Source organism: Aptenodytes forsteri, unplaced genomic scaffold (assembly GCF_000699145.1).
Source record: "Aptenodytes forsteri isolate BGI_AS27 unplaced genomic scaffold, ASM69914v1 Scaffold255, whole genome shotgun sequence".
Taxonomy (NCBI): Eukaryota; Metazoa; Chordata; class Aves; order Sphenisciformes; family Spheniscidae; genus Aptenodytes; species Aptenodytes forsteri.
The window spans coordinates 10,300,215-10,312,872 of NW_008794888.1; the positions used below are offsets into that span (position 1 = coordinate 10,300,215).

General features: G+C 40.3%; 1 protein-coding gene across 1 annotated transcript in view; it reads right to left on the bottom strand.

Annotated features, from left to right (window-relative positions):
- Window positions 1-2,440: 2,440 nt before the first annotated feature.
- Window positions 2,441-12,658, bottom strand: part of MYLK (myosin light chain kinase) — a 223,972-nt gene continuing 213,754 nt past the window's right edge. The window contains exons 29-33 of the mRNA XM_009274992.2: window positions 9,940-10,092; window positions 8,778-8,901; window positions 7,438-7,567; window positions 6,443-6,562; window positions 2,441-4,581 (exon numbers count right to left, since the gene is read on the bottom strand). Of these exons, the coding sequence (XP_009273267.2) occupies window positions 4,334-4,581; window positions 6,443-6,562; window positions 7,438-7,567; window positions 8,778-8,901; window positions 9,940-10,092 (775 nt within the window). The 3' untranslated portion in view covers window positions 2,441-4,333. The remainder of the gene's footprint in view (window positions 4,582-6,442; window positions 6,563-7,437; window positions 7,568-8,777; window positions 8,902-9,939; window positions 10,093-12,658) is intronic.

Genomic DNA, 12,658 nt, shown 5'->3' on the forward strand with positions numbered 1-12,658 from the left:
GGGTGGTTGCGCGTGGCGCGCGGCGCTGCCCGGGGCCCGGCCGGGGCGCCACGCGGGGGGGGGCAGGCCTGGCGCTTCCCGGCCCGGTGATAAGCGACCTTTTCGATCACATTTTAAAAAAGGTTAAAAATGGCCCTCTGCGGTCTCCCTCCTGCGGGAAGAAATAGGTCTGTCATTTCCTCAGAGAAATTAATAGCGTTAGTTTTCAAGTTGAAGTTATTTTAGGAATATTTAGTAGGTTTTCATCACTTTTGTAGTTGAATAAGCTGCTGAAGCCGAGCGCAGCCGGAGCTGTAACTCATTTTCTGCTGAAGTTCTATACAATAGCAAAAACCTGGATAGCGTTGCTTTGATAGCAACACAAATTCAAGCGTACTCTTCAGGGGAGATGTAACTAGAACCAGCTTTCCAAAGAGTTACAATGAAAGCATGAATTTTATTTTTTTTTCTTACAGAAATTGTAAATATTCTGTGAAGTTACTTAACTTCCAGAAACAATTCTCAATTTATTTTTCATGCTGGTTATGGTGCAGTTCGTTTATGAGCAGTGCAGAACAACAGCATAAGTCTCCTTCCCCGTCCCAGCAAATTCTGCTTTCACATAAGTATTTATGTGGCCTAATAAATTCATGACGTTACGTACACATCTCTTGCCGTCAGTAGGGCTCAAAATTCAAAGATGATTTATGAGAATTTCATTTTCAAACAGAAATGTTTTAGTGCAATGTTCCGATGAATATTCCAAGAAATTTTAGAGAAACAGATCATTCATTATTCATGTATGCAACTAAAAAAATTTTCTACATTTTCAAAGCCTGACACTCAGTACAGAGGAGAGAGCTATGAAGTCCTGCGCCGTTTTCCTTGTGAGCAAAGAGAAACAGTGATACGGAAGTCTCTGCACGCCACGCATACAATTAGCAAAGGTCTCTTCATCAACCAGAAATACGCACAGGATGCTTGGGTGGTTGGACAGGCCTGTAATTAAATGAAGTTTCTGCAAATCCAGAAACCCGAGTAGTGAAAATCAGTGGCCCGTCCCAAATTTTCCATGTCTCTTGACAAGACTGAATTTTATACAAAAGAAATACAAGAAGTAGTAAGTGGTCCATCGTGGGCAGTACCAATGTCTTGCATAACCTCCGCTATTGGGGATTGTTTCAACCCTACCACACCCCAAGAGTGGCTTTCTGCAAACTATACAAGCAAGACAAGGTTTATAGGAAGAGGTAATACCTTTTATTAGACCAATTAGGATGGCTGGCAAAATGAGACAGGATTTCAAGTACATAAAATATCCTTCTTCACTGGAAATAGATTTCTATTCTTTAAACAACAAAAAATTCAAGGTCAAATACAGGTTGGAGTCAGTTGCTCAGAGTTGAATTAGATACATATCACATCTTTTTTGAAGTGGAGGTCGTTGTTTCCTGCAGACTAGAAGGGGTGTTAATAGGAGGCAACAGGGAGATGGTAAGCTAGTTATGTCCTTAGGGGAAAAAGAAAAATAGGCAGTTTATAGCCTGTGGGACGTGGAAGGACTAGTGAAGGAGGAGAGGGAAGGGAAAAATCTGTGCAGGAACACCAATATTGAGTCTGGGTTTTGACACCCAGTACACGCACCCACAGACCTTGCCATGCCCGCAGACCAGGCCATCAGAGCCGGACCTTTTACTGCTTTACGCACGTGCCTACCTGAACGGAAACCAGCAGCCAATGAGTAAAGTTAGGCACATTCACAAGAGAGTAGAGCACACCTTGCAAAGATGACTGTTCCAAGGGCTGAAGATTTGCTCAAGAAACGTGTTGCTACAAGCAGGATGTTTCACAGTCTTTGCTGTAGGGAGTTTCTGTGTGGTCCTGCATGGTCCGTGGTGTCTTGGACTGCATGTTAGAAGAAGTCTGCATAAAGGCAGCGCAAGCACATTTGCTAAATATCTTCATCTTTACAGTTTTTAGGAACATTGGTGTAAGTACACATCTACATTTAGACTTCCCTGAATTTTTTCTGTCTTGCTCTTACGGTCTTTCTGAACTATACGTTTCCCCACCGGGAACTCCCGTAAGGGAGTTCTTAACTGCAAAAGAAAACCACGGCTGTCATGGTGCCCCATCCACATTTACAATTCTGTTCATTGTGAAGGATGCGATGAGGCCAGAGACGTGTGGCAGAGCACACGGCTACAAATAGTGTCGGCCCCAGGCTGTACCTGATAGCATTCGGGCAGAGCAGCCTCCGCACGGCGCTAGCCTGCGCTGATGGGGTAGGAGAAGTGCAGCAGCACCACAAAGATCGAGGAGGTTTCACTGTTGCCACCTCATCCATTTTTGTGCCAAGCAGGTCTCAGGACAGAATAGGAGAAGACCGCTGTTACTGATATGCTTAGCCAACGTGAACGCAGTGACGCCTGCAATAGAGTATACAAGGAGCATGCTTTGTGGTATTATTTATTTAGGAACTGTGAGTAACTACAGCCGTAGCGTTCTCATCTTCGCAATTCTGATGGTTTAACAAACAGGGAGAACATTAGCGTATTTTCATTTAGGTACAAAATACACCCCGTTGTTGCCTAAAACATTAAAAAAAAACGTGAGAAAAGCTCTGTATGCTCTAAATCAGATTCAAAACCTTTCTGTATAAGGAATTGTGGCAATACTGTGTTTAGTATAACAGGCTTTTATCAATTGAAAAGGAAAAGACATGCTGGCAATCTGAACTTAGCAACAAAGAGTAAAGCAGTTAAAAACCATTGTGTCATCCACATCAGTTGAGCTTTGAATGTAGAAGAGCAAATCATATGAAACACATACACAACTAGGTAATATCAAACAACCTAAGGTTGATATTATACACACCTGTATTAAAGTACACTGACTACTTAGTGGTGAGGATTTAAGGTAATGTTTTTTTTTTAAAGAGGTAACCCTTGAAATGCAAACGGTTGCACTTTACACACACAAAGTGGAAAAGAAAAAGAATCACTTTTGGAATGATACATAGATATAAGACACACTGGTTTTGGATTATGCATATCACCTTGCAGCCTCTGATATTACCTCTGAACAACAACAAAAAAAAATTAAAAAGTGCCAATACTGTGAAAGGAAAGCAAAGTTACTAGGTCTGAGTGCATTAACCATTTCTGAGAAAAAACCTGGGGTTTGGATTTTTTTGTTTTGTTTTGTTTTTCTGCATTTTTAAAAAACGCAACAGCCTTACTGGTGCAGGTTCAAGACAAAAACAAGACAGTCAAGCTCATAAGGTAGAAATAGGTCCTATATAGGTTAAGATTCTTTGGAAAATGCTAAGTATAAAGGAGTTTGTAATCCAGGCTACTATCTTTTTGGCTACTCCAAAAATCTGTGGGAGTTTCCAGCTTATCATCAGTTGAAATCTGTTTTGCAATCACCAAATAAATGCAAGTAAAACTTTAACTAACCTGGGATTCCATTCACACACACGCACATAGAAGTTACTGGTTGTGCAATAACCTGTTTTTTTCACAGCAGCATATATATGAATCATAAGTCATTATTAGACTGACCAGAACAACAGCAAATATTCTCAGTCTTTGCGTTTTCAGTCTGTTTCTTAACTAGGCAGCTGTAACTGCACGGAAGTGACGGGTTCTATAAGGGAAAGGTGACAAGGTGTGATCAGCCGGTTAAAAGCAAGATCAGAAGTATCTCAGGAAACCACCTGGATGTTTCACTTTAGCCAGTATCACAACGGCACTAACAGCGCACTGAGAAAGGGCGGTAGTTTGAAGTTAGGACCGTGAAATTCTGTTAAAACAAATGAAAAATGAACCATTCCAACATACAAATTGCAATGCTGGCTGTGTCAGACCTTCCCTTATAGAAGATAGCACTCGGGGAGCAGCCTGTTTCTTAGGACTGGAGAGATTCACTGCGTGTCTGGCAAATGATTCCTTGTAAAGTAGATCTTGGGGAGCCAACTTAGCTGCAGTTTTGGCTGAGGAAAGTGATGGTATAGAGCAATGAGCTCAGTAAATAGACTGTTTTTCTTTAAGACGTTCAGAATATAACTGTAGACTTGTTTTCTGTACATTTGATTTTAAAAATAGACTGGGCAACTTAGTTGATGTCTTGCTTAAAGTAACTCCAATCATGCTAGCAACTTAAAATTGCCTGCTGATTTGAATTAATGCCCATACATAAAGCAAACAGGTATCAACTGATCACGCTGAAAAAACAACCCCCCAAAGACCTACGTATCACACAAGGTGCTTTTGATAACTTGGTTTTCTGAGCCTTATTAGGAGAGTCTTTAAATATATTTTTTTCATCTTTTTTTTCTTTGAGCCTTGTTTCATTCTTCCTCCTCCTCATCTTCATCTTCTCCTTCTTTTCCCATTGTTTCCACAAGGAGTTCTGCGGTGCACGTGGCTTCCCCAAGGCTGTTAACAGCTTTGCAGGTGTATTTGGCATCATCGTCCCCACATACTTCAGAAATAGTCAAAGAACAGTTCCCATCTTCATCATAATCTATCTGGAAGTGACGGGACTCCTTGACAGGCTGATCATCTTTGTACCACATTACCTCAGGGTCAGGATAGCCTGCAATAGTGGAGAGAGAACAGCAATTGCAATAAACGAGTATTAACTAATCGGTAATTACTTTAAGCTTTAATTCTACGTCTGTGCATGGACATACCAATATGTTGATAGACAAATATTTCATTGACTTCTATTTAAAATAAATGTAGATGATCTGAGGCTTTTTTACTTCACGTTTACCTGGAACAACTTTATTATGAATAGCAAAAAATTGGAAGTTAGCACTGAGGTACTCACTAGATTCCACTTTCCACTACTTCAGCAGTGACTGCAGACAGCTTTTTGTGTGTCCCGGACGTCAGCCAGCGAGGGACTCTAATAGTGTGTTTGGGGCTCACCTTACGTTGCAGCTTATGTGGAAACCACAGTTCCCAACACTGAGATTCAGAATTTCAAGGGTAAGGTGTTTTGGACTACAACTACAATTTAATATCCTTCTCAGGTTGCTTTGTTGTGGCTATTCTGAATCTTCCTCCTCCTAATCTGCTCCTCACACACCAGCCTGTCCTGTACGGTGGCCGTGGCACTCCCATTTCCTATTTGTTTTTGTTAGGACAAGCGAGCGAGTCTAAGAAAAGCATTTTGATTATGCATCTCAACAGGAGTTTTGGAGCCTTTTGTGAAGCAAATGGCTCTGCTATACTCGAAGGATCCAGAGCAGGGCTGTACAATGCATGCTGGAGAACAATCCCCTATACAGTACTCTTGGCTGCTATAACAAATTGAAGGCTTGTTGCCTCAGCCAGGTTCTGGACTGTGACGGGAGGATGACTTCCCACTGAGCAGAAATAAAGTGCAGGAATCCCTAATACACAACGAACATTACAGTGATACACTGGAAAGTTTGGAACGTCAGCCGTGGTACATCCATATATTTTATTCCATGCAGTACTTATGCACATACCCCTCACGCTGAGCATCCATCAGCAACAATAATCCATCCTCACATCTCCGCTGTGAGGTAGGAAACACAGGCAGTGAAAGAGATTAGGAGCACAGAAACAAACAAGCAGAAGGTCAGTGAGGCAGTTTCTGAACCTCATTGTAAGATTAGAAATTGTCTAACTTACACACATGCAGTATGGTACCGACTATCCATGTTTTGTTTTAACAGCTCTTCACAATTTCTAGCTTTCATCAACAGCTGTGATACAGAAGGTTCAATCTCATTGCAACAGAAGTGCTAGCAGTCTTGGCCTTCAGACTGTTAGGCTGACTAAGCCCAAGCTCCTTAAATGCTTTCTCATAAATTTATTCTTTCTATCTGCGTATTCCAGTCTGAGTTTGCTTTCTTGAACTTGTAAGTTAAAAAAACCAAACAACAATACAGTATTTTCTTGACTTTTGTAACCAGCGCAATGATATTATCATTACTTCTCATGCAAATACACTGTCAAGGACTTGTTTGCCTTTAATACAATGTATGTATGGCTTAAAGTTATCTTGCGGTCTGAAACTTGTCTGTCATTTCAGATGAGTGAATTCCTACTTATTCTTGGCTTCTGGTTAGCAGTCTCTAAGAGCGTACTCTTGCAATTTGTGGTACTACACTGCATCTTGTTTTTACTGTTTCTACCCTCAAAAATCATCTTACTGTTCCCACTTGCTATTCTGAATTAGTGATTCACACATTGACTCTTGGAGACTTCTGTCCTATGGCAAGCACCGAACAAGCCCATGCAGCTCCAAATAATTTCTGTTATTGCAACACATTCATGCTGTGACATGCAGATATTGGTAAAGCAAAATGGCACCAACTCAACAATAATACAGAAAAAAAAAAGAAAAAGTTAAACAACAGCACAATGCAGAAAGCTGGCAAGGAAGGAAAGAAAGGAACAGATATGCTAATTCAAAGTACCTTCAATTTTGCAGTCAAATCTAGCAGCACTTCCTTCCACAACCTCCATGTCAAGGATGGTTTTAGTAAAATATGGCTTTACGTGGGGCTTTTCTTCAGCCACTTCTTCAAGGAAAGCATCTGGAGGAGAGTGAAGAGATAGTTAAATATTTTACAGGGCATGTTCTCAAAAGATGCATTTAAATTTTTAATTACCAGATGGTAATGAAAGCATCTTTTATTTCACTTAATTCTGTAAGGCTAATGGGACAGTGAGGACGTTAGCTGCTTAGTTTTGTGCCAATCTTTCGCAGCTGGACAAGGATTCAGGCCATAAATAGAATGAAATCAACATGCAGGCCACCACGCTACAAATCATCTTTATTTCTCCCTTGAATTTGTTTCTAACCGAACCTGGACTTTTGCTAGTCAGAGGGGTAAACAAGTTCAACTTGTATCAGGCCCGCAGTCTATGTGGATATGTCAAAGTGACTTGCTGCATTTTCAGAAGTGTCAAACATCTGCACCTTTGGTTGTTACACACCACAAATCCACATTTCAAATGGGGACGTAGGGGAATAATGTAGACGCATTATTTTTGTTCTTAAATGGCCCTGTCTGAGGAGCATGGTTAATGCAGAGGACACGTCTTGGTTACAGCAAGTGTTAATACTTTATTGCTTGCTCGCTTGCATGAGAAGGCAATACATCACTGTAATCTTTGTATAAACATGCATTCCCAAACTGATAGAATGTGCAGCTGACAAATCTGCCTTAATTCTTTGGCTTTAGAAAGAGAAGAGTTTACTGCCGGTACTTATACTGCGGCATTTTGAGTAGCAGAACAATATGAGAACAATGAATTTTTGATAGATTTCTTTAAAATAAAAAAAGATAAAAACAGAGCGAGAGAGAGAGCAGGAATAACCAACTTAATGATTGGTCTCTCAAATTTTGCTGAAAGTTTTAGTAGGATTCACAGAGAGGTAAAAATATGGTGCAGCAAAATTCCTTACCTTCATTCTCTACTTTGTCTGCATTTATAGGGCTGGTAGGCGAGCTCCCAGAGGCCTTCCTCCCACTCATACCAGAAATCATTGCCATGGACGACAGCCTTCCTATTGCTCGGACAGCATGGCCTGTTTTCTAAGACATAACATAAAAGGCTTCCGATCAGTCCAATCCAACCGGCATGTGATTTTCTGTAACAATTGTGCTTCGGACAAATTATCTGGGATCTCTGCAAACCTCACTGGAATCGTGGACAAACTGCTTATATATAGCTCTGTTGTTTTAGGAGAGACAGAGCAGGCTGGTCTGAATTACCAAATTTAGTTGCAGATATAAACTTCCCCTGATGAACTCATACCTAAATGAATGTCTCTGTTAGCTGCGGATAAAAACCACTGTGCGAGAAGAGGGCCAGCAAAAAAGCTATGTCCTGTTTAGCTGGAACTTAACTCTGGTGGCGGACAGCTCTCTCAACAGCTATATGGGCTGGACTGAGTTTCATCAAGGATGAATAACCAGCTGATATGAAATGAATGAGAAAGTACCATCTGCATGATGGAAGCAGACCTCTGACAGGCTCGAGAATCAACCACCAGGATACTAAAATATGCTCAAACTACGTTGCCTCCAGTACGGACACTTGTATTTTTGTACATGAGCTCCTAAGAAACATGTACAGTAGAACGTAACAGGAAATGTAGATTTACATAAATGAATATTTTGTAGGCTACTCAAAAGGCTGGATCCAGGATTTTATGCATCAACTCCCCTAGCTATCAGAACGGCACAGATGGACCTGCTGCAACAGTTCCAGCATTAAGAAAAAAGAAGATACGGAGACCAAATACGTCAAAGAAAATTATTAAGCCAATCTGACCAAATCCATGAGAAGCTTGGTGCTCCAACAGGACAGAACTACTGGCTTAGGAGAATGAAACCACCACAGAATGAGGCATCATCTTTAGAGAGGCCAGGCAGATAAGCTTTTCCCTAGCTGTTCAGGTTTGTTAAGGATAACATAATCCCCCAGGCCTCAGAGGCATGGAGAGGGCAGGGAGGAGAGATGGTCATACCCCCAAAAGAACAGGAAAAACTATACTTGAACTCATATGCCTTTTAGTAGTCTGAAATGGAAACATCACGTATTACACGTATGTAGCCGTGCACCCTCCTACTGCTCACCCGTAGAAACCAAACCTGCTCTACTGCATTCATACTCTGGCCCCACTGGAGTTTTCACCAGCAGCAGAAACCACCTGGCATGACATGTTTCTCAGAATCATAAACATTAGAAATAAAGAGACTTATTAGGATAACTAGCCCAATTCTATGTCCTCTTCATTACCTGCCATTTTCTTCTGGCCATATATTTCTTCATCCTATCTTTGGAAAGTTTTTTGGCTTCCATGGTTTTGGTGTCTTTTTGCAGCCAAGGATGCTGAAGACATTGAGTACAATTTAAGCGACTCCTGTTTTTATATAAAAAGACTAGTCAGTGTTGTCATTAACAATAGTTGAACCTACCTGCTTTGACATTATTTTGCGCTCTCTTTTCCGAGAGCTGATTTTTCTGTTGCCTAAATTTAGCAACATAGATCACATGGCACTGCTTTCCCAGCCGTGCTTGCTTCTTAAACTCACTTTCACAATTTCTGTGGGTTTTTTTGAGAGAAAACTGTGCATTTTTAAGTGTTAATAAAACATTATAAAACAAAGTACAAAAAGCCATATGTTTTAGGCATGGAACACATACAGCAGAGCCACAATGGCAATGATTCAGCTACCTCATGCTGGCAGAACCCTGTCCCAGATCTCCTTTCTGTCACTTACGGAGATTTCCCCTTTCCCACTACTTAATACCCTCCTTCCCTGCAGCACTGAACATTTAACAAAACAGGAATGTCCGAATCGCTAATCAAGCCACACCCATTCTTCACTTTGTTCCTGGTACACAGATAAATAACCCTCTGTTCTCCATCCATCCATCCGACTGCAAACTCATTGGAAGAAGTACGTTTCCTTTCCTTGGTTTGTTCAGAGTCTGCTGTAAACAGGGATTCCAACTCTGATTTTTTTTTTTTTTTCTTGCCCAACTACTAGGTTTATAGGAAGGCTACCTACTCACAGGTACCGCACTTAAAAGCAACACATGGAAATAAATCTGGCAAAATTGCAACCCATTCAGATCAAGACGGAACGTGTCATGCAGGAATCTGTGTCACACAACAGTGAAAATAAGAGTAGCCACACAAAACCTCAGGGTGCATCTTGCCCGAGGGAAGGGAAAAGCAGAATGAGCAGGCAAGTAAAAGAAAGCACTCCATTCAGACCCTGCACCCTGCGTGTAAAATAAACCAGAGCTGCACACAGAGACGGGCACACACAGCTCCTTATAAAGTATCGCCAGAGGTGCCGGCGTTGATGTGGAGATTCACAGTGGGGAAACAAGAATGACAAGTTCAGCTAAATGCAAACATAGAAAAGTCTATCAAGTCCAACAGCTTTACTTCATATCTTTCTTTAGTAGATTGCTGATAAAGTCCTTGGCATCATCAGAGATTTCATCAAAAGCCTCATCGTCGAAGTCCCACGTTGCTGAGGTCACATTGGCTAGGGTTTCGTTGTCGTTGTCTCCCATGAAAGGAGAAAGTCCGCTAACCCTGGGGATAGAATAGACAGACAGACACAAAACAAACAGTGTCAATTTGCAAATTATCAGAAGAGCAAATTAAAATTGTGTGTGGCATTTCCTATGCTCTGCAGATCTTTATCAGTAAAAGCTCCATTAAAAAAAAAAAGAAGAACTCAAAGCTAACTACAGATAGTCTTATGGGAAGGAAACTAGAATTTTGACTGCAAAACTGAAAGGAAAATTTTTGCTGTTTCTTTCTCTTTTCCCAAGACATTTTTGAGGAGAGAGCTGGAATTAGGTGAAAGTGGAGCATACTCGTTTGTTAAATGACTTGTCTAGTTCTGCATAAATAGTACTGCAATTTTCACACCAAATGCAGTTGAATAGCACTTTTTTTTTTTTCTGGTGCTTTCAGAGTGACTTTGCTGCCTGTACTGTCAAACCAAGTTTTTTTGTACATTTTATTCCATTTACTCCTGCAGAGAGAGCCCAAGAAGAAAGATGCATCATGAAATCATGAAATCCACAGGGCTATTTTGTAAACAAAACCACCCTGAATTATATAGCCAGATAAAACAGCGCTACATCACTGCAGGCTGTAGAGTTATGCAGATGCATCCAAAAGTAATTTGGTCTTTATATTCTCAATCAGTCATGATGATGCACGGAATGGAAATAATACTCTTTCATAACCTAAGTTGAGCTTCCAAGGCTTTTTACTCAATGTAACTGATAAATTGCCAGTGAAAGGCAATTACAGAACATCATCATGTCATTTTTGAAGACTATCTTTCTCCAGTTGAGCGTTGCCCTTTATTATACTGTACCTTTGTGCATCCAGGTACTTCTGATTCCTGTATATATCACCCTTTCAATAGAAACTTTCACGTGAAAGGTTGCTTATTCCTTTGAACTACAAGTTATTCAGTTTTCCAGGTCTTCTTCCTGGCATGCAATTTACATAATAACCTATTCTTCATGAAATTTTACAGACTTCATTTGCTTTCTCTGTACAATTGTGTTAACCAGTTACAACAAGCAGTTACATTTCAACAGTAGTACATTTTTTTTAAAATATGGAAAAATAAGTGGAACTTATTAGGGTTCTGAAAATACTGTGTAGAAAAATACCGTGATGCTACTGAGTATCACAGAACAGACTGGTAGAAAAAGACACTGGGATCAAATAAAGTGAGCTACTAGATTAGTAATATTAGTATAATCTCCTCCTCAAAAGTTATTTTGCTACTCTTTTGTTACTAATTACATTCAAAATCCGATTTGGAATTTGTTCCTAAGGATTTTATTTCTATAAGCAAAGCAGAAACACAGACTCTTTGAAGCCTCAGACAAAGCAGATACTAAATCTTTTACCATTTCTGGAAGTTGTGTGCAGTACAGCCGAGTCTAGAATCTTACGTGTATACTTCAGAAGTCTGCTAGTAATAATACATGAGGTGAAGATAAAAGGTTTGTTTCTTCTCAGGCAGAAAGAGGTAAATCAGAACAGAAGGTATTTGCTGTCTTACTTTCCATCATGTGGGGTGTGTTCAAATGTAACAGTGAAGCATGACTTTATAAACGTATAAGGTGGCATAAACACATTTATGAACATATAATAGGCATGAGTTACAGAAAGCTGAAAGATTAACGTACCAAAAAATGCTCACGTAAAACAACTTTACCACGACTGTTCCCTGTCTTTGACACTTACTTTACTGGAAGAGACGAGGTTTATGCCTGATAGCACTGGAGAGTTGGTATAGCTGCGGCGCAATGAGAGACTGTTCTGCCCTCATGCATATCAGCCGTCATGGCCGGGTAAATCATTGAAGCAACATCTCTGTCCTGGAAACCGCAAAGCACTCCTGCAGGGCTTTGAGATTTTTGAGAAAAAATCTCATCCAGACTGCAGTTCTAAGTTTTGGGTTCCAGATACTGATTGCTAAGTTGTCTCTTTTTTGACTATGTAGTAAGTACAATAATCTCTCAGCCAGTTCAGCAGCTGCTAAAAAGGCTCACATTTTATACAAATGAAGGGTCTGTGAAGTATTTCTTCAGTTCACTGTCAATATCGGAGACGCACGTCTTCTCTTCATCCAGTTAAGCTTCCAGAGGACACACTTGGGCAGCCAGAGGAGTAACAATCCCATTTCCCTTCAATACTTGATCGAAGTGTGGCAAAGGTGACCTCTGCATAGTATTACCACAAATAGGATTGTGCAGCTCTTGTGCTACATTAGATAATATTTTGGCCTATTTTCAGAGATTAAAGCTGCAGTATTGAGAGATCGTTTCCATGCTAAAAAGACTGCTACGGATACAGAGACATTGCTTCATGTGGAAACACCGCTGCTCCACACTGCCGTAAGAGGCAGTGCTTATAAAGACAGCTTTCTGGGCAAAGGGATACTGCATGTCACACACAGCTTTTGAGGGATGAGGATGAATAGAAGGACATTAGAGAGGAAAAAACCCCTTTGGTTGTTTTGGGTGGCTTTTTTTTTTTTTTTTTTTTTTTTTTTTTTTTTTTTTTTTTTTTTTTTTTTTTTTTTTTTTTTTTTTTTTTTTTTTTTTTTTTTTTTTTTTTTTTT